Source organism: Osmerus mordax, chromosome 13 (genome assembly GCF_038355195.1).
Source record: "Osmerus mordax isolate fOsmMor3 chromosome 13, fOsmMor3.pri, whole genome shotgun sequence".
Taxonomy (NCBI): domain Eukaryota; kingdom Metazoa; phylum Chordata; class Actinopteri; order Osmeriformes; family Osmeridae; genus Osmerus; species Osmerus mordax.
The window spans coordinates 14,331,659-14,354,134 of NC_090062.1; the positions used below are offsets into that span (position 1 = coordinate 14,331,659).

Sequence of the window (22,476 nt, forward strand, 5' to 3'; positions counted from 1 at the left end):
GCATAATGTTCCTCAGAATTGTTTTCTGAGAATCACATTTGGTCCTAACAGCCCACCCAATTTGAGAGGCTCATTTCATGTCTTGCTCGTCACTAGCATCTCTCTCCCGGGTGTCAAGTGGGTTTGAAATCTGTCCAAGTGGTAAGATTGTCATGGAGGGAAGCCCACCAGCAAGCTGTGTCTGTCACCTTCCTTCAGTGGGTGTTTCCTATTGGGTGGTAAGTGCGCAGTGGTTCAGATGTTCTCAATTTAAACCAAGTACAAAATGCTTTGTACCTGAAGTTGAAACACCCATTTTTTTCAGATTAAATGTGATAAATATATTTTTTCCCAGTTTTATTTGATAAAATGTTGTTTCCAGCCTTTCCTGCACCTCCAGTCTGTCATACTCACGGAGCTTTCTCATCTGATTCACCAAATACTGCACATACATTTGTGTGCAGTATAATGAGTTAATACACAATTATTTTAATTGACTTTTGTCAGAGACTGTATTATAATGGGTGCCATTTTTAAACAGCATGATATTGTTCCCATTATGTGTGATTATTACGCTTGGTTACTCCCAGTCTGGTGGGAATAGCAAACTAAAGTTGAACTCCTCTTGGTTCACCACACATTTTGAAGACATCAGTATGGTTTACCTTACACTTTCCCTATGATCACAACTTCCTTGGGTTATTTGTAGCAGAAGATAATTGTTTCTTAATAGGTGGTTATCAACACACATTTCCAAAAAGGAGGTAGAGATTGTTATTCTGTGACAAAAAAAAGAGGGGAATATGTGGGTGCGCTTTGTCAAGGACAATACAGCCGACGAGAGAACTTCATTGTCTCTGCTCTGTGTAGCTCTGTGTGTAGCTCTGTGTGTAGCTCTGTCTGTAGCTCTGTGTAGCTCTGTGTGTAGCTCTGTGTGTAGCTGTGTGTAGCTCTGTGTGTAGCTCTGTGTGTAGCTCTGTGTGTGCTCTGTGTGTAGCTCTGTGTGTAGCTCTGTGTGTAGCTCTGTATGTAGCTCTCTATGTAGCTCTGTGTGTAGCTCTGTGTGTAGCTCTGTGTAGCTCTGTGTGTAGCTCTGTGTGTAGCTGTGTGTAGCTCTGTGTGTAGCTCTGTGTGTAGCTCTGTGTGTGCTCTGTGTGTAGCTCTGTGTGTAGCTCTGTGTAGCTCTGTATGTAGCTCTCTATGTAGCTCTGTGTGTAGCTCGGTGTGTAGCTCTGTGTGCAGCTCTTTCACAAGAAATGTAAAATAATACCGGACACCCCAGTCTGTGTTGATGAATCGACATACAGTGATCTGAAAGGAATGCTTAGATGCATGTTTTCTCTCTTTACCCAATGCTTCAGATTTCTCTTCTCTGCCACCCACTTCACTCTTGTTGGGCAGTTTTTAAATGTCAGTTTCTTGAAGGCTCGGTGTCTCAATTTCCCCAAGTAAATAAAGAGAGGTCTGGCTGTGAGTTTTTGTTAACGGACCCCAGGAACAGGGCCAGCCTGCAAAGAACAGAAACCTCGCACAGCACTTTCCCTGGCCATATTGATCAGCAGTGCTATTGGCATAATCCTTGTGAATAAAATGCCGTTCTATTGAGTTCAATTCCCCACTGGGCAACAGAATGGAAAGACATAACCTTTCGCATCTTGGCTTTGTGCACTGCTATTCAAGTTCTCACCCGTAATGACCTTGCTCCCTGCCAGAGGAAAAGACTGAAAAGTGGAAATGTCACCATGTGGAGAGCAGACTACAGTAAAAAAACGAAACAGTTTTCTGTCTACAGCACTGAAGTCTCTGCCGCAGACCAGGAAATCAGTTATTGAAATGATTTATAAAATGAAGGGACGGGTAAAACAGTCTTGCATCAGAACCTTAGTCAGGGCTTGACGTCTGCATGCAGACACTGTCTCATGCTCATACCAGAGATCCCCTTGAAATTTGAAATAATCGGAACATGAAAAATACAATGTTTATACAGATTCAGTGTACAGAATGTGCAGCGTTTTAACCACATTGTAAGAACAGGCATAATATTTTCTGGTTTACGATAAGGGGTGGGGGTTGGGGGAGGTGGTGGTGGAGGGGGGTCTCTGAACACTTAGTTTCCGATTTCAGAACACTTCCTAGAAAAAAAGATTGCTTTAGTAATCTCAGTAAGTGTTGCAAATGATTATACATGAACATCAGCAGGCACAGGCCTTTTGGTCCTCCGATTTCCTTTTTTACTTCCTGTCATCATGAACTGCCTTTCATCACCTTTACTTGATTTCCCTGAGCCTCAGAATGACTTTAGGTAGTCGAGTGATTTCCCATATATCATTTATTCATTTAATAATTAATTGTTTTTTTTATTTGTGTATTAATCTATGATCTATGTATTTAATATTAAATAGTACACAGTCCTTTTGTTGTTGTTGTACTTTTCTTGTAAAGTCATATTTTTTCAGGGGTCCTTTGTTTTCTGTTTGGCTGGAATATAGGGCAGTACAGTTTGGGTGCTTTTGTCTGAGACAGTCTGTGTGCTGCTGTTCCGTAGAAGTTTTTTCCTGCAGCCGGGGTTTAGGAGACTTTTCCTGGGCAGGGTATGAGCCCCTGCCATGGCCTTCCCTGGGGAGGGAACATGGGAAGGGTCCAGGCAGTTATGGAGGAGTGAGCGCTCTGAGGAGGAGAGAGGGGGGATGGGCGAGCTGGCCAGGAGACTGGGCTCCTCACTGTCAGTGTCTGGTGTCGCGCAGCCCCCCTTCTCCTCCTCCGCCCCCCCCTCCCCTTCCTCCTCCTCGTCGTCGTCGCAGCACAGCGCGTGGTACAGGATCTTGTCGCTGAAACGCACCCTCTCTCTGGTGCCCGAGGTGCGCAACGTCTTGTGGCTGTGCGTCGAGCTGCTGGCCTCCTCGCTCGAAGAGTCCGGCGTTATGATGCGGGGTCCGTTAGGGATGGGCAGCCCGCCGTTCATCTGGGAGTAAGCCGAGGCAGTGCTGGGCGGCGGGGTGGGCGTCTGGGTCTGGGTAGGGATAGTCCCCCGCCCAGGCTCCGCCCCTGCCTCCCCATAGTGCTCGGCGGGCCTGCGGGTGGAGGCGGCGGCGGAAGCCTCCAGGTAGCTGCAGAAGTCCCAGCTGTCCGACAGCACGTCGGGGTTGAGGAAGTCCAGCCGGAAGGCGTCTCCCAGGCCTCGCTCGCTGCTGGACGTGCTGCTCGCCGTGGCCACTGTCCAATCATCCGGCTCCAAATCAAAGTCAAAGTCTGATGTGAGCTTGTCGATTTGACCCACCACCTGAGACAGGAAGAAGAATGTGTGGTTAGAGGATGTGGAGGATGTGGCTCCTTAGACGCTGTCGCACTACCAAGGGGCTGGTAGTGTGTCTGCCAGCTTCATCACGCCTTCTGCTTTGGGTACATTTATGCCCAAATTCCTTTAAATTCTAATACAGAAAAAAGATGCCCAACATTGTAATAACAGGCAGACTCCTGTACTAGGCTTTGTGAAATCAACCTCATCACTCTCCAACAGCATCCACCCAGAGTGAGTGTTTACAGGTCTCACTAGAAAGCTCTTAGGCCCCAAAACACGATTGATTTTCTTGATTTGCTGATGGCGCATAAAATTCCACACTTGACATTTGAGCACCTTTAATCAACACGCTCGCTCTCAAAGGCAATTTATTGTAAAATGAAAAACCACTTTGAAATTGTGCGGCCTGTAAAAGATACATTTCCTCAAACCGTTTAACAATTAAGCCTCTGTGTTATGATCTCGAAAAATGCTTTCTCAGAACATGTGCATGTGGAATTGGGACATAATTGTTGAATAACTGTGGTGGAAGTGTTTGCTCCACCTAGAGATTTCATGAACATGATCCTTTTTTCTGCCTCTAATTTTCCTTCTTGTATTTTCTGTTTGCTTTCAGCATCGTGTTGTGACATCAAATGAGAATTATCAGAAAAGAAAAAAAAGGAAAAGGAAACCAGTCTTGTGCCTGCATGAAGGGATTAAAAATCCAAATTCATTCTTTCGGCACAATGACTTTAAAGGAGCAATTAGGAGCTCCCAAAGACCTGACTACACAAACACACTGATTAAAAGGAAGTATCTTTCAGCAGATGTGCTCGCTGATTGCTCAGGTGATTTTCAGTGCAAACAAGAGGCGTTCCGCTCAAAGATCCTGATGATCTCACACAGACATGCAAACATGACGGTGACTATCGCCCATAAATATGCATATGATATCGGAAAAAAGCACCAAGCTGTTCGTCGTCACCATTAAAGGCTCACAGATGGAGTGAACGAGCAGGTCTCCTTGGGACTACAGCCCAGTGCAGGATGGAAGGGTAGATAACATGACTATGCAAATTTGTACAAAAAAATAAAAAATAAATGACAGATTTTATACAACCCCCTGGTGTTTTGTTCTAAACATAGACCGTACTGTAGCAGTGGACCCAACCATCTGCATTTGAACCTTTGCTGGAACAGCCGTCCTCATTCCCCTGCTTCCCGTCATTAGTTCCCCCTGCACTGGTCTCGTGTGTGTGCCGTATCTGTGCTTTGGCAGTCTGAGCTTGCGTATATGGCATGTGTTTCTAGAACTGGTTCCTGTGTGAGTGTGCCAGTCCTGGAATGGCACACCTCAACATACTCTGCCTCCTCCCCATTGGCAGGCGACTGTGTGGGTCTGAGGCTTTGTAGGTAAACTCAGTGGTGAGCTGAATGGGTAAACCTGCCTGTAGAGTGTTGCAGACGTGGGGCTGCGTGGGGCTGCTAATGCCAAGATGGTTCTTAGACCCCGAGGGGCCTGGTGGCTTTGTTGAGTTGATTAGTCATCCTGAAAAATGGGATTTAATTCAATCAATGTGTTTAGAAAAGTCTGGTCTGTCAGACACATTTCACAGGCCCGCTTCAATCCTAACACTGACCTACTTTAACCATTTTTATTGGGTATCAATTAATAAAGCATTCAGTACCAGTGAAGCATGCCATTCCTAGTCATGACATCTTAAACAAATCCCCCATGAAATACAAAAGGATTTACAAATGACAGGCGTTGACTGCCAAAGCTTTGTTGTTTCCTAGGTCCGTTACTTCTCCTTCTATCCACTAGGTACTTGGAAATTGCCCAAATTATGTTTATGGTCGTTAAGCATAATTGAAATTTCCTTTATGTTTTCTTGAGTAGGTGCATGACCCAGCACGTTCCCCAACATATGAAGCCTTCCCTAGGGTTAACACTGATCTCTCCTAACTTGCTAACTAACTGTGGCCCAGTCCCCAGTATGTAGGCTAATTCTGCTTGATAACAGTCTGAGCTGCAAGATTCTTCTTCATGTATCTTGGTCACAGATGGGCTCAATGTAGCAACAATGAGCAGTAATCTCAATCTTTTCTTCCAGGAAGAGAATGTGTGATGAGCGGGCTATGGAGTGAATTATTGGGTAAACAGATTGCCTGAGCGTAAATGGATGAATGGACACATCAGGAGCAAGTCATTAGCAAGGGACACACTGTGTTTGAAAAAGGAAAGAGCACAATGAGGATGTGCAACAGTAATTACAAGCTTTCCAGCGAATCACGTTGCTTTTGTTGAGTGTCTAAGCTCATGACATCAGATTGCAGCTGGATCATGGCACAAAATCAACTCTTAAATGTTGTTTGCCATAATACCTGATAAGACAATAGAAATAGAGATATACTGGTAAATGAGAAATACGTTCTTGATAACCTGAATTCAACTATTTCAAACAATATGTCCAAAAGAGTAGAAAATTGAGTCAGCTAGACTACTCTTGTCGACCGCAGAACACTAAATTACTGCTGCAAATCCTCTCTTGGCTAAAGCGCAGACATAGCTTGGCGGTGTCAGTACTCCAGTAGATACAGCCATGAACGCAAAGCTTTCTTTCTATTCACGAGGCATCCACTTTCTCACTTTACCCATTTTTTGTTCATGCAGACGGGACAGCGCTCTGCAACCATGAGTCAAGACATCCAGCCCTGGTCACAGCATATGCTCACACAACTGTGCCCGCCACTCAGTGCTGAGCCTAGTCATTTTGGAGTGCTCAAAGGCACTTTCTGGTGGTGGGGCTGAGCGGCGAATGCCAGCAATGTTTACCACCTGCACTCCAGCGTCCATGATTGGACTGAGTAATTGAGGGTCAGAGTGAAGGGGAGCACTTGGAACACAGTCTGTGTCAGAACAGTACAGTCAGGTGGGGAGCTGGAAGCAGGCTATCTTACTTGAAGTGAGTGCTACTCTGTGAGGAATCTCTGCGACGCAGTGTCTCAGACGAGGCAGCAAGGATCTCTGAATAACATTCACTCGTGTCCTCTCATAGACCTCGCCTCTACAGACTCTTCCTCTACTGGAAAATAATGATTTATTCATTTCTTCCTTTATGATATCTTTGATTCTTGTACCCTTGTGTTGGAGCTCTTGTCCCTCAGTAATCCTAATTTTAACTACTTGGTCCGCTCTGTTTCATGCACTGAAAGAACATGTTGTAGGGGCGGGAATACCAACATGTTTGAGAGGCCTGTTAACAAAAATCTGGATATTTCACCTCCTGCTCTTATCACTTCATTGATGTTAAAACAGATGTTTAATGAGGGAAGTTTGATTTGGTAAGCATTGATGACCTCGTGTAGAAAAACAATCTCATTAGTGGTCTATAAACTGACAAAATCCATATCCTTTGCAAGTCTACAAATGCCATATTCATTGTCTAATTTTCTTTACAGACTCTGCTTTACACAATTCAATAGAATTAAAGCAGAAACTGGTATTTCAGGGAAATGCCATGGAGTTGTACTATATAGTGGTAATACTGTAATTGAGTCCAAATGTAATAAGACACAAAAAATTATATATATAAAAAAATAAAAATGCATTATAAGTAATGGCTTTCTTTGGCTTTCTATCAGTGATAAATCATCTGTAATGTGGACTAGTTATCATTACACAATGCTCATGTGCCCTTCTCCATCTGTTACCGTGGCACCTCATTTTCAAAGTTTACTTTGATTATGTTGGTGCACTCGCTCGTTAAATATGGAACACTAAGCCTCTGGCATAGATTTTTCTTTTCCAGAGGTTTTTTTGTTATGTGTTCAGTAGAGCCATTAAAACAAATCTCAATGCTGTTTCTTCACATGTCACAATGGGCTCCAGGCCTACCCCTGTGTGACACTTGCAGAGTTGGAAACAGATCATGTCACTAAGAAAGCCTCAGCAATTACCAAAATGGCCTTGCATGCAGCTTCTGGAGTGAAACATTTGCAAATATTGTTTTAATGTATTTAGCTCCTGCAGCTAGCCAGCTCCTCCTTACTCTGAACCACACGCTTCTTTCCACTCAATTTGGCTCTCCTTCAGACAAAGATTGGAGAGTATCAGAGAGACTTGCTTTCTTTATGCTATAATTTACAACACCCATCTGAAACGAATATACCACAGTAAGTCTCTCTCTAAAAGGACCACGATTGCTCACTCAAACCTGTAAATTCAAGCTTGTTGCCAAGCTTGTCACATGCTGTGAGCGGTAATGAAAGTGTGTTCGAGCCACGTTGCACTACCAACATTTTCTCAATGGAGTTGTGCATTTGTTGACACAGAGAGTGCGTGTCTGGAGGGGGGTGGTGGTGGTGGTGGGGGGGGGGGGGGCAGGAGTTGTGGGCCTGAGGGAAGGAAAACCACATTTAAGTCAGTCCAACCTGATTGGTGAGACATGTCGCCGGGCGTCGTCGAGGGGTTGAGCGCCGTCTTTGAAGTGCTCCGTGGAAGTGTTAGCTCTAATTATTCTGTCATGAGAGGGACTGTAAGCCTGAGAGTTCATTAGGCGCACGCCTCCTGCTTTTTCATCTTTCCCTGAAAAACACTCATCTTTATGGAGGCCACGCGAGTGCAGCGCAAATTCACAAACAACACGGCGATGAGAACAGGAGCTGCCGTTCCCATGGAAGTCAGTAATCAAAAACATCATCACAAACTTGGGCTTTATAATGTGCCTCATTCAGACCCCCTAGAGTTCATCAGGGGTGTGCTCCTTAAGTCCTGGGTGCAAACAAATCAGACACTAGACAGACACTTTACTGTTGCCTAATTCAGGTCATTATTTTAGGGGGGGGGACAGATTCCACCACTTGCAATTTGGTGGCTAGCCATCTAATTGGGCACCACTGGGTGTAAATATAGTGGGATGTGTCTACCGCGACGAACATCACTTGCAGTGACAGAGGAACAAGGTTGAAATGGCTGCCGTGTACACTAGCCATTTATTGAGATTGTCCTATCTAGAGAGAGAGCGAGAGAGAGAGAGAGAGAGAGAGAGAGGGAGTACCTGCGCTTATTATGACCTGCACTAGACGGAGAAGAACAGCTATGGGGTCTCCAGAACCCGTCTGCCTGTCTGAGATAGTGTCTGCGTCAGGCTGGGGCCGGCACGTGCTGGCAGGTCACACTGGTGTGCGCCGGCTGGTAAATGAGTGTGCAGCAAGTGCAGCCGGGCCACGCCGACACTGTGTGATGACTTTGCTGCTAAGGAGTTTTTTTTTCTTCGTTTCTTTTCGCAGTCGCGTCCTCTGCACCGTTTGTGCGATTGCACTGTTTGTGCTGGCATGGGGAGGATGTGTGTGTGTGTGTGTGGGGGGGGGGGGGGTTGTGTGGTGTTTTGAGGGAAGGAAAACGTCTCCGACTGGAGAAAAGACAGAAGCTCAGCCCAATCCAGCGCTAAATCCACCACCCTGCAGGCAAAGAAGCACAATCACCAGGAGTGGCCCTGGGATCTGACAAATCCACACCAATCTAGCCCCATCTCAAAACAGGCTTAGTTTAATGGGTCTCTCAACGTATGTGCGTCTGCGTGTATATGTGTGCGTGAGTCCTTGTGGCCAAGCTTTAGAACATACAAGCTTATTGTATGGTACAGTCCATCGCTAACATTTACATGGAAGCTTATTGTATGGTACAGTCCATCGCTAACATTTACATGGAAGCTTATTGTATGGTACAGTCCATCGCTAACATTTACATGGAAGCTTATTGTATGGTACAGTCCATCGCTAACATTTACATGGAAGTTTATTGTATGGTACAGTCCATCGCTAACATTTACATGGAAGCTTAGATACAGTAGGTCCTTGTGTACAGCTAGACAGCAATCCAAGATCAAGTCACACCACGAAAACAAAATCTAGTTTTCCTCTAATTACGCCACTGAATGTCAAAGTCACCATGTTGTACGCAGAAGTTCTTAGTCCAGAGGTGTCAAAGCGTTACCATAACACACATTTCATCCACGTTAAACATACCCACAGTACTGTCTATGCTATTTTGCTCTATGGCTAACAGTTGTGATTTGTATTGGTCCTCATTGGTCTGGGCAACAGGGCAGGTTGGGGTCCTCCTATCCGTGAGAGGGTGTGCCCTCCACCAGTGACACAGGGGCACACGATCAATATGCTTCTGGCATTTCCAGGTTTCCTTGGCCCTGCAGTGCTTATCTTAATGGGAGTGCACTCCCATTTGATTTTATTGTGTGAACCCCATATATCATTGCACAACAGATGTAGCCTGCTCCACCGTACAAAGCGGAAATATTGAGGCCCTGAGAAAAAAAACAATTTATGCAATTTGGTTTTAGTTTTCACTCTGCAGTGTTTATAGGGGGGGGGGGGAGGATATCTGTGGCGAATCCATTCCTATTCCATCTCATTTCTTTTTGTTTTGTTCCCTGATGGAACGGTCTCTGTAGTCATTATAAGCCCAGCACTTTAAAGGAACATCCTTCAGTCAATAGAATATTGTGTCAGAAGACTGTGGAAAAATCTCAATATTTCTCGAATGATTTCCAATGCAGGCATTCAAAGAGCATAGCCACTGTAAACCTCTCCTGATCCCTGTTTGTATAGGGTGTATCCTTAGTTGCACAGCATCCTATATAGGCCTATATTGTGTAGACTGTTTGATGGCGAGAATCATTTTGCATTTTTGTGTTGCCTTTTGTATGTCAGAATATGCTTCTCATGATTGTTATATAGTGCGTATTTGTATAATTGTACTAAATTTGCATTATGGGAGTCAGGTGGCTGAGCGGTGAGGGAGTCAGGCTAGTAATCTGAAGGTTGCCAGTTCGATTCCCGGCCGAGTCGAATGACGTTGTGTCCTTGGGCAAGGCACTTCACCCTGCTTGCCTCGGGGGGAATGTCCCTGTACTTACTGTAAGTCGCTCTGGATAAGAGCGTCTGCTAAATGACTAAATGTAAATGTAATGTAAATGTACTAGTGTTTATGTTGGCTTCAGGTAAGGATTATGGGTAGGATTAGTTTTAAGGCTAAAGATAAGGTAATGGTTGGACCCATACAGCACCACATCTGTGTGTGAACGCTGGTTGTCTAAGGATTGCAGACTGCCATGTCTTAGTCATAGATGGTTTCTTGTCAGGTCATGACATCAGACAGTGGTGCATGATGGGAGCTTTCTGAAGGAAATTGTCAATGATAGCACTCCCTACTCGGCACACTGAAGAAGCACACAGATATTGGCATGACTAGCTCTTACTTTTATCTTCCCCATAAGTTTGTCATTGCCTTCTGGTTTCTGCCATTTCTATCTGAGACAATCTTTAGGGCAGGCGCCTCAAAGAGTGACAAAACCTGTCACAACGTGTCACCTTCACTCTCTCTGTGGCGAGTGGCGGGGTGTCTTTGAAACAGCTTCACCTTTATCAGAGCTGGCACGTCCTAAAGCTTTCCCCCTGTAATGCAGGGGAAGTTGGAGGCGAGGCGCAGGAGGCTTTGCAGAGGGCTATTTGCAAACAAAATCACCGCAAGACATCCTGCCGGCCCCCGTGAGGCACCATCTGGCTGCCGTATACCTGTCTCTCTCAGCGTCACCCCCACTCCACCCCCGCCTCGACTACACCCAGCCAGCCACCCACACAGCGACGGATGCTCAGCCCCAGCAGCGGGACGTCCTTCAGGACGACGACAATCAGGATGGCCCATGTCAGTAGTCAGGATCAAGCATCTTTTCTAAAGTGACGCCCGTGTCGTTTCTCAGTCACTGTATGAACTAAACTATTCATTACACAGACGGTCCCTGTCTGACTTTGAGGACATTCAGAAACTTTGCAGCCCGCACGCCATCTCGACCTGCCTTGGTCGTGTTCGATGTTCCTGCCGTTGAACGCCCAGGATTGGTGGTAGAAGCAGAATGACTACAGTCGGATGCTATGTAGGAGGAAGTAAGCTTGTGGAGCTCAATATACACAATCAAACCGATGATCATTGTGTGAGGGAGGTGCATGGATGCAGGCTTGTAAGCCATCTTTGGGCTGTCAGAAATGTCAATGTGCAATCAATGCCTTGTCTCAAGGGGAAGAAGAACTGTGTAAGCTATTATGATTATGTTATTGAACAACCCAACCTTCACCGTGAATAAGATGGTTCTGCTTTAGTGATGCCTCCGCCAAGAAGCACTGACTTGAAATGCGACGAAAGTGAAAACATGATTCCTGTTGTTCAATCAAGCCATACGTCCAGCTGCTTTTCAAACGTGGTTGAGAACGTGAACTCAAAGTGGTGCCTTCGCATGACAACAGTGCCCCAGCACAGTGATGTCGACTTCTACTTTACATTAACAAACATAAAGAAGAATGACAGTGCTCGCGTGTCACAGCTGTTACTGCATGCTAAAGTAAATGTCATGTCATCTTAGCGTCAGCGACACATAATTCTGTGTTTCCCGTCGTTCCACTTGTGTCTGTGTGTATCCAAGGTTCCTCTCGTGGAACAAGAACAAACATTTAATCCGTACAAATTTCCATTGTATAACGCCGCCTTCCAATGTGAAATGAATCATTAGTATGCCCAGATGTATTGGCACAGTTCTGCACGCTGGAGTTTTGAAACATCCCCCTTTTTTGGTAGTATTTGGAGGCCTCTGATTGTAGGGGAGTCATTTGTTCCTGCGTACGGTATGGATCCAATCTGTCTCCTATAATTACATATTGAAAACATGCAGGCAGAGACTCTGACCTGATACCTATTGATTACGTGTGGACTTTAAATCTTTTGAACATGCATGCAGTACATAGTTTGTTCTGAAGACAGAAAAAAAAAACGGCTTAATTACATAGCTCCACTTTCCCATTTCTCTCGACAATTCTCTTGATTTGTTTTTGTGTGTGTGTGTGTGTGTGTACGGGTAATTGCAGGTTGTACTGTAGAAGTTGGCAGGGAGGTTGACTAGTGGAGTGGGCGAAACAGGGGGGGGACGTCTATGGTTGCTGCCGGGGTGTGTGGGAAGAGCCGGCCGACAGTCTTGACTTTCTTTGCACATGGATGGCTGGGCAGTGCTGGACCGGACAGGGCGTGCAGCTGCCTCTGGGGTGAGGAGGGACACTCGAGTACCAGCCCCTCCAACAGCCAGATCCACCGCCTCACACCAGGCTAGTGTGTCTCCATCAGATTCTTTAAAGCCTGTGTCTGGACAGTATGCACTTTCTCCTCATTACTGATAACAACAGAAGGCGTCGCATGGAGTTTTTCTGCTACCATAGCCTACGGTGTCTTCTCTATGGATGTTAGAGTGGGCAATTAACACAGAAAGATAAGCATTGCGCAGTGGAGGTTGGGGAAAAAAAGGTTGGAGAAGCAATTTTCTATGTCTCACTCCCATCTCTGGCTTTCTTTTTTTTTATACTGGTACACAAACAGTAGGCTATTGTACTTCGCTGTTGACACAAATTGGAGTAAAAAAAAAAACTGGAGATGTATTGTTCTGTGGACAGCGTACAGTATTCATCGCTACAATAGAGTCGGTTTTGGCTGGGGAAAAAAGTCAGGGCCAGAGTCTAATTAGCAGGTAGAGCTTGAATGAAGGCATCATCACGCCATCTGTGTGGAAGAAATGTGTGACGCTCTCGGGACAAGCCTTCCTCGTTTCGAGCCGATAAAGTTATCTTGATCTGCATGGCCCTCACCCACCGTCATGCTGCCAGTGCAACACCGCTCTGAAATCCGGGCTTCACTTCCTGTCCTCTTCCCCCTGCACATGACGCAATGCCTACATTTCTCTAAGCACGCACCAATGCAAAAGTCTCTGTTATACGTCCCTGCAAGCTTTCAGCACACCCTTTGGAGAAATATTTGAAGAGGGCTGCATGAATAATCCATGGAATCCATGTCCATGCTTTATGTAAACGCAGTGCAAAACCTTTGAAATGCTGGTCCTTGGACAACTAGTGTTTTGACACCTCTCAGTGATCGTAGCTCTCATCTGGGGCTCTGCCAGGCTGGCTCTGATTGATGACAACAAAGAGAGCGAGGCAATCTGGGGCCGGGATGGAGAGATAACTGACTAGCTGGGAATGAGTCAGTCACTAGCGGAGAATCAGTCTCATTCAGCCCGAAGGAAGAGGAGAGGAGTGGACGGGAGAAAAGAGGAGGGGAGGGAAAATTAGAGGAAAGGAAAGGAGTTCACAGGGTAATTGTGGACCTGCAGTTTGAAACAGAACCATGAGGCATTTGTTCCGGCATCCCAGGTCCATTTATGGGAGGCCGGCGAGGATGGGCAAATGGAGGTTTACCCGAGCAGAGAAACACAGCCACCACTCAGTGATCTGACCCACCGCACAGCAGGGGCCTGCTGACAGCATTCTATCTAATCAATCTACCGAGGGAGGAGAAGCAGAGAGCACACACACACACACAACCAATCTCTCTCATCCTGGCAGATACACAAACACACACACCTCACAAGCATCCATCACAGGCTCACTGACATGTAGACACATACTGTTGCATGAAGGCACGGGATTCACACATCCCCGATACGGCGGCCAGACACCCGCCCTGCTCAGCTCATGCTGATCCTGATGCAAGGAGAGCTGATTGGATGGGTGGTGGTGGGGGGGTGGGCGGCGTATTTATTGCGTCCGGAGAGCGCTCTATAAGTTATTTCTGCGTTGGCCCAGTTTCCTGCTGACCTATCCTATGTCTACATTTACCGAGTAGCCTCGCATTGCCTCTGCCGTCCTATTTGTCATCCAGCAAGCATATGTCTGACCTTGGCTTTCTGTCCAGGGACTGTGTGCGATCAAGACAGTGATGCAGCATGCACGCACTGGATCGTATGACTGCACGCCCCCGGTAACAGGAAGAGATATTGCCCTTTTCTTCCTTTCCATGTTGCGTCCCTGCGATCGGGAGGCGGCCGGCTGACCGCTGATGACGTCAAGGTGGACGGGCGGAGTCGGAGCGGCCGTCGGCGTCTGGTGGGGGTGTGTGTGGGGGTTGTGTGTGTGTGTGTGGGGGGGGGGGGGTCGGTGCTCTCCTTCTTTAAATAGCACCAGATCTAATCTGCCGACAGCAGCACAGTCCTGACAGCGTCTGGCCCCCTCCCACTTGGTGACACATTCTTTACTTCTGTTTGCGTTTCTTTTTTTTTCTCTCTTTTTCTTTTTTTTTTTTCTCTCGCGCTGGTATTCACTCCGTGGAGCACTGGCCCCTCAAGCCGTTGTCAGTTCCATTCTCCCTCCATGTCTGAAAAACCCAATGGATTTACAGGGTTTACTGTCACGCAGTCCCCGTGGTGAACGCGGCACGCTCGTCTGTTTCCTCTCCTTCATGTCCGCGCCGTCCTCCCATCCCGGTGACGTTGTCATCATGCTCATTATGGGGCTCTGTCATGGCGGCCGGCTCTTTGTCTAAAGCACGCGTTCCCGTCTGACTTTGAGATCCTCTTTGAGCAAGTATGTGTGTGTGTTCTTCCCTTGCCTGTGTGTAAGCGTGTTCCTCCTGTGCCTGTGTGTAAGTGTGTGTGTGTGTGTGTCCTTGCGCGTACGTGATTCCTTGCCAGCGTGGTGCTGTGTGCAGGAATGTGTGGGCTGGCCGTGCCGTGTTCAGAAGACAGGGAGCAGAAGTGAGCAGCTTGAACGTACGGTGTGATCCCGGGCGCCCAGCTTAGCTCCATGGGAACTGTCTTCCACTGCAGCACACGCTCCTCCGGAGGAAACCCTGATCCTCCACATCCCTCTCCTCCTCAGAGCTCCGCAAACCCTTCAGAACGGGAGCCTGCAACCCTGTTGCTGGAGAGCTAGCTTCCAGTAGGTTTCTACTCCAACCCCCGGTTGAAGCTAACCCGACTCGACATCAACCAGCTGAGTATTAGAATCAGGTGTGTTAGGTTGGTGTGCTAGGGAGTGTGAACCTGCTGGAGGGCAGCTCTCCGGGAACAGGGTTGGAGACCCCTTGTTTAAAGGGTCTGTTAACAGTCCCCTTGTTTAAAGGGTCTGTTAACAGCACTCTGACTCATATTTACCTGCTAGAGGGCTCATTTACACTTTCATCATTTAGAATGCTTTATGTGGTCATGTCAAACCTATGCGTTATTCATCTAGGGATAAATGCTTACTGAGCGCAAACAGTGAAATGGTTGTGTAATAAATTATTGTTAACTAATAGTGTGAGGGGAAATATATTGGTTACGTGCTGGTTCCCATCAAGTGTGGCCCCCATTCAGGTAAAAATCCAGTAAAGAAACTACAATGAAGGCTATGAGGCGGAGGCATCCGTTGAGGATTTATTTTTGTGTAAACATTTGTATGTTTGCGTTATGTCTTACTCTGTTCAAGGCACTTGGATGCACTGACATACATTTCTGGACAGGGGTACATGGAGTTACGTACACCCACAGGGACATTCCAAATCTCTCCCACGCATATTTCAGCATGCATTGTGACAATCCATTCAGTCAACAAGTCTGTGGACACAGTCAGCAACAACTCTGGCCCACACAATTCCGTCTGGAATGTAGACTTATACCTTATATCCCTTCCAAAATGTCTGTTTCAAAGCCACCTTCACTGTTCCCTTGATGTTTGGCTAAATGTTTGGCTAAATGTACGGCAGAGTGTGTTGCCAAAATCTCTCCCTCCATTCTATCAATAGACTGTGACAGAAAACAGAGTCGGCTCCATAAGTGGCGTGGATATCTATTGCCAACTTGTCTCCTCAGCAAGCTCAATGTCTTTTTGTTGCACACAAAGTATATGTTTCATTTCTGTATCGAAATCCAAAATGTTTACTCAGCAAAAGACTGAAAACATATGGCTCTATATTTGCCCTGAAGGCAGGGGTTTGCATTTCAATGTAAATCTCTCCATTCCTCAAGGACGAGCAGCCTTTTTTTAGTCACACTGAACCTGAAAACGCTGTCTAAGTATACCAAACTGAACACAGTCATACAGTCTGGCTCAGGAAGATTACTGAGATAAAACAAATGGAAAAAATAGTGTATTTTTAGTTGATGCGATTGTATGATGACAAGGTGAAATCCATTTCTGGAAGATATTCTCTTGACCTCTCCTTGCTCTACGCACGATTAATTTGATTCAAAGTGGAAGCATAAATCCAGGATGATTATTCTGTGTTCAGGAGGAGAGCAGCGAGCAGCTTCATCCTCTCTGGAACAGCAGGCGACAAGCAAATTATTTAGGTTGTATTATGCAGAAGTTTACACATTCTGCTGCATTGCCAAGACCCAGCGAGTAGCTGTGAACAGCACCAGATGTTAAATTAGAGAAAATAATATAACATTTTAACATATCACCATGGTTTTTGATGAAGCGTTCCAAATCCAATTTGTTTAAGATTTTGTTGTTGAATTCATCTAGAGTTAAGTTAAGCGGTTTTCTCTCCAAGGTTTCTGTGAGGAGTTTGTTATTTATCAACATTGTCTAGAGGTTGATCCCCCTCCCAGCAAGATTGAGATCTTCTCTCACGATCAAAATGTAAATGGCATCGAAGTGCACCCCACCCCGAACACAAGCGCAATTCAAAGTGCCACAGGCCCATGCTGGACAAAGGCCAGCTGTTCCTGGGATAGATGGTGTTGGCCAGACGTCTGTAGAGTGACTGCTAGCTGGCAGCCTGCTGGATGAGGCTGCAGATTGCACATGGACATGTGCATGTGACAGGAGGCTGATGAAGCACACGGACGCTCCCTCCTTCCCTCCTGCTCTGTCTTTAGCTCCCTCTTCACGCCCCTTTTCACGCCCCCCCCCCCCCCCCCCCCCCCCGTCTCTCGCTCACCCCTCTCTTCCAGTTGACTCCAGAAGAAAATGTCTATTAGATAAATGGAGTTTAAGAAGAACTGGACTCTGTTATGATAACACCTGCTGTACAATGCTGTGTATTTGAATCCCAGCAGAAGAGAATATGCCAGAGCCAAGAGAGCATACTGGCACTCCTACACATCTCTCTCTCTCTCTCTCTCTCTCTCTCTCTCTCTCTCTCTCTCTCTCTCTCTCTCTCTCTCTCTCTCTCTCTCTCTCTCTCTCTCTCTCTCTCTCTCTCTCTCTCTCTCCTCTCTCTCTCTCTCTCTCTCACACAGTCTCTCTCTCTCTCTCTCTCTCACACAGTCTCTCTCTCTCTCTCTCTCACACAGTCTCTCTCTCTCTCTCTCTCTCACACACAGTCTCTCTCTCTCTCTCTCTCTCACACACAGTCTCTCTCTCTCTCTCTCTCTCTCTCACACACAGTCTCTCTCTCTCTCTCTCTCTCTCTCTCTCTCACACACAGTCTCTCTCCCTCTCCTCAGCCCCAAGGCCACGCAGTCTCTCGAATCAGGAAAAGAAAAAATCACTGCGGAGACGACTAATAAGCTGTGACCTGGAATGACATGAGATGACGTGCTAAAATATGTACATTGCTCTAAAAATTCACCCACTGTGTCCCTGTTGCAGCTCTGTTCCTATTTCAGCACTTGCTCTGCTTAAGCGCTTTCATTTGGCATCTGGTCTCATTTCAAGAAAGAAAGATAGAGAGGAAAAAGTGAGGGCGGAAAGAGAGAGAAAGAGAGAGAAAGCGAGAGAGTGAGATGCGGAGGGAAGCAGCTCGCTGGCTGTGGTGAGCTGGGCCAGAGATGCTAGCTGGCTGGAGCTGCTGAGGATAGAGGCGCTGTGTGTTATCCCTGTTCACAGAAACACTGTTGGTCAGAGACCAAGGGAGCCAGGCGCTAAAGATGCAACCCCCCCCCCACACACACACCCCCCCCAATACACTCAAGATGCAATGAATAATCCATTTGACGTGTTATTAAAGTATTTACTGTCTCTTATACATAATGGAGAGTAATGATGAGTAAAGGATAATAAATAATATGCCACGTTTGCAGCCGAGGCTCATATTATTCAATATAAATAATATTATAGATCCAACCTGTTAGGAGACCATAGAGGAACTACATTGCTCATGTATATAATAATTTTTTATGTTATGGGCCTCTTGTCTGTTCTATTGCTGCACCACAGTGCGTGGTTGGTGCATCAGATGGAGAGCAGCGTTTCTCAGATGGAGTACTGTAGTGTAGTGTAGTGTACTGTACATTTACATTACATTTAGTCATCTTATCCAGAGCGACTTACAGTAAGTACAGGGACATTCCCCCGAGACAAGTAGGGTGAAGTGCCTTGCCCAAGGACACAACGTCAGTTGGCATGACCGGGAATCGACTGGCAACCTTCGGATTACTAGCCCGACTCCCTCACCGCTAAGCCAACTGACTCCCTACTGTACTATACTGTGTGGAGCAGACTGTGTTGGATGTGTGGGAGAACTAGATCCACAAGCAACTAGCCCGTCCTCACACAGCACTGGCGCTAGTGTTGCAGTGGCCTGATTAGCTTTCTATCTACAGCGGAGCAGAATGGTCTAAATATAGCAAGTAAAAACAACGGAAGATGGAGCTGGTTTATCGTAGCCCTGAAAGAGAGGTGGGCTGTGTGTGTGTGTGGGGGGGGGGGGTTAAACCCTGAAGGGTGCCCTACCTGCTGGGGGATCATGTCTGTGCTCTTGCCTCCAGCAGCTATGTTAGCGCTTTTGGGCTTGATTAGGCTCTGCTAATGGCGTGGCCTGGTGTTGCTGGCAGGGCCCTGTAGGTTTGCACTGTTTCCCTACCTGTGTCCATTGCTAGGCTGCCGCAGAGGACACCAGCTCAGGCCATCCTTGTCAAGGACACTTCTCGCTCCACTGTACGGCAGTAAGTAGCTCTTTAATCAGTGTGGCACAAATATACTCCATATTGACAACAGTATGATTGTCTAAAGGACCCTTGTGTACAGGCTCTCGACTCTGCATTCTCAACACGTCCCTGACATGGCTAAGATACAGAGCCCAACATTCCCGCGTCCTTGCAAACAAACAGTTGGCTCGGTGAAGAGTCGAGAGGCATCTATGGAGTGGGAAAAGTAAACAACAACAAAAATGGGAACAAACTTTGCTCCTAGCGAAGAAGGATGCAATGAGGGAGCTGGGACTGGCTGGCAGGCTATTGGCTCGCCTCTGATTGGATACATTTCCAGGAAGTGGAGTCTCATTCCCTCGTTTTTCTCCTTCCTCATGCGGACGTGTCACTGCTTGTCCTGAGGCAGCAAAAGGCAGATGGTCCCACACTCTGAAAGCCACCCCAAAAAATGAGCCTCAAGATATCCCCTGCTACTCTCTAGAAAATCACCACTTTCTCCAACTTAATGAAACCAGAGAAAAAGGATAGCCTTGTAGAGTGAAGGGGGAAAAATGTGTAACATTGGTCCATCAAGCGGATGACATGGAGCTGTGTGTGTTTTGTACATTTTGTGAATCTGGCCTATTTCTCTCTCCCACTGGAGATCATCAACACTAAATACAGCAATGGCAGATGAATGATCAGCGGAAGAAAATCCAATAAGCTACAAAAGGACTAGAAATTGTGCCAGCTGCTGTCAAAAGTTTACTGAAGGTTAATCATTAGAATAAATCCTTTACTGTCCAAAAATAGGGAGCCTTTCATGAGTTCTTTAGGATTTTGATGGCTTCGATACTGACGGTTAAAGCACCCTCTTCTGTTTGATAAACGTTATTTCTAAATTGAACACTAATGTCATATTTTGCTAGGGGATTGTTCTCACTGTAGAGACACCAGGAAGTCTAACATTTCACCACCAGTCCTGAAGCGTGAAACACTTCTGACAGATATTTTGACAGTCTCATACGTCGTGGGGAGGGGTGGGTGAGGGCTGGATTAGGGAGTGGGGTGGGGGTGGGGGGGGGGGGGGGGGGGGGGGGGGGTTGTGAGTGATGATGAGTCTGCTGATGCCAGAGCTGCTTCTCCTCTCTTTTTAAAGCTCATTTTCTCCTTTAATGGCTTAATGCCCCTTCCAGAGACAGGAGATGCCTTGGGCCTATTTTCGTGAGCCTTTTTTTTCCCGTTATTATCTGACTGGAATTTTTTCTGCCTCTTGTTTGTTTGTCAATCCAAAACAAAAGGGGAATAGATAATAAGATATCTACATGCGAAGTGGAAGCGGACGGATAAAATACAATAAAAGGCTCTATGGATTTAAGTTGTGGGTGTCTATTGTAGCATATGACCGACTCTCCCCCAGCCAACACTGCTCCCTTGACATCCAGATGCAATGTTCCACATAGTGTATTGGCTTAGCTGGTGTTGCCCATTTTACAGTTGGCTGCAGCAAGTTTACAGCCCATGGACGAGCACAAAACAAATCTCCTTTGAATTAACAAACCGTAGCCACACGATTTATTGTAGAGCTTGAGCACTGGCTGTGCTTTTGTGACTGATGTTTATTTCATGTAAAGATTTTAAGAGTGTGTGTGGCTTGATGCTGTCTGGCTATGATTCGCAATTCAAGTTGTACTGCTGGTTTTGATGTTTTCAAATGTGGTTATAAGACCTTGTGCAAAGTTAAGGGTTGTATGTAACTTTTGACGCTCTAACATAGTTTGTTATTCTTCAAGGATATTTTCTGGTGTCCTGGAGTTATATATCAATAATATATATTTTGCCTCCACTTCAGTAGCTGCAGATGTAAAAAAAAAAACTACTTTTTGAATGAAAAAGTAGGTTATATTGATCATGATCACTTTTTTCCATCTTTGAAGCAAAATCTACTCCTTACAATGCTGCAGCAAACAAACAAAAGTCACATAGCTAGGATTAGAGTCAGGCTATTCACTACTGTGTGGGAGAGTGTGTGAGTCTGCAAGTGTTTGTGTTTGCGTGTGTGCATATGTGTGTGTGCGTAAACCATTACAAAGTCAAACTAAGGATAAATAGGGTAATGTTACAAGGTATATGCAGGCTTTATAAAGCCAGTTGAATTTGTAACATTATCAACCGTTAATATACTTAATGGCTTATTATACTTATATTAGCCATATAAAGCCATATAAATATAATATACTTAATATGTTTGAGATTCTGCAGACATTCAGAAACTTTAAAATAGTTCGTCCAATTGAATGGTTTGTTCAGTTTTTCCCCTCTATTTCAGCCTTGACTCATACATATGTATAGCGCTGGGTAAGGCAGGCAGGCGGGCGGGCGGGTGAGCGAGCAGCAGTGGGCTGAGAACAGCGTGAGGCTGTGTTTTGCACACTGTCTCTCTAATTGCCTGTACACCAGCCGCTTCAGTATGGCCTGGTACCAACCAGGCTCACTGAATCTCCTGAGCTGGGCTCCTCTCCTCTACCCAAAACCAGCTCTCCCCAGAGCCCCATTGAGGCTGGGCACACTGACCCTCATCCCCCTGCCCGTCACCTCCTCCGCCCCCTGTCGCCCCCTCCGGCCCCACCGTCTGGCAGCAGGGAGAGTCCAGAGCGGTCTTTTATCAGCCTGTCAATCACAAGGGGAGCACTGAGATGAACTTGGGAGGGTCACAGCTAGCAGAACTCTGACACTCACTCTGCAGCTTTTGGTGCTCTGAAAACTTTTCAATCGGGGGACAAATTCTGTCCTAACTATTAGAAATAGATGGTGGGTGAAGGTGTCACTTTCCTCCAGGTGTCTGTCTGTCCTGCCTCTGGTTTATGCAGGAGAGAAAGAAGGAGAGAGCGCGAGAGCGATCGAGCGTCTGACAGCGTACAAAGGAAGCCCAGAGGTGACCGTATTCTGAGTGCCAGTGAGACCCAACACTGAGGTGTCAAACAAACTTGCCGATTATTTTGCCATGGGCATCAATTAGTGCTGCTGTGGAGAGCCATGTGTGAGACGTCAACAGATATTGTAGCTAGGTGCAAAGGGCAGAAGTGTCTCCTTATGGGATGGAGGTAAAGGACTGTCAAAGAAGCTTTTGGAAAAACAGACCCGACTTTTCTCTGAAGCAGTTGTGTGATGATCCAGTCCACATCCTTCCTAGTCCACGTTCCTTGTTTTTCTGTGAAAATGTAAGTGCCGCCCTCCGAAGCCAACAGCAATGACCTCATTCACGCCAGAGTCAAACACTTCCATCTCAAGCTAGCACCTAGCCCTTCGTCCCAGGGAAGCTTGATTTAAAAAATATTTTTTTTAATGGAAGGTAAAGGTCCACTTTGTGGAGGAAGTCCACCATGCCTTGTGGTGAAATCAAAGTAGACCAAAATGGCGTCTTTGGTTCATTCCAAGCACTGTGGGACCAGCTCCCAAGACGAGAGACTTAGATGGGGATTCGCATTG

The 22,476-nt window shown here is 46.3% G+C and overlaps 1 protein-coding gene across 2 annotated transcripts in view; it reads right to left on the reverse strand.

The window, feature by feature from the left end:
* Positions 1 to 2,031: 2,031 nt before the first annotated feature.
* The window catches only part of insyn1 (inhibitory synaptic factor 1), a 27,013-nt gene continuing 6,568 nt past the window's right edge, over positions 2,032 to 22,476 (reverse strand). Inside the window, exons 2-3 of one of the 2 annotated variants that reach the window (XM_067249338.1) lie at positions 2,644 to 3,259; positions 2,032 to 2,595 (exon numbers count right to left, since the gene is read on the reverse strand). In XM_067249338.1, coding sequence (XP_067105439.1) covers positions 2,432 to 2,595; positions 2,644 to 3,259 — 780 coding nt within the window. In that variant the 3' untranslated portion in view covers positions 2,032 to 2,431. Of the gene's footprint in view, positions 3,260 to 22,476 lie in introns of both variants that reach the window. The other variant, XM_067249337.1, reaches the window with a different exon arrangement.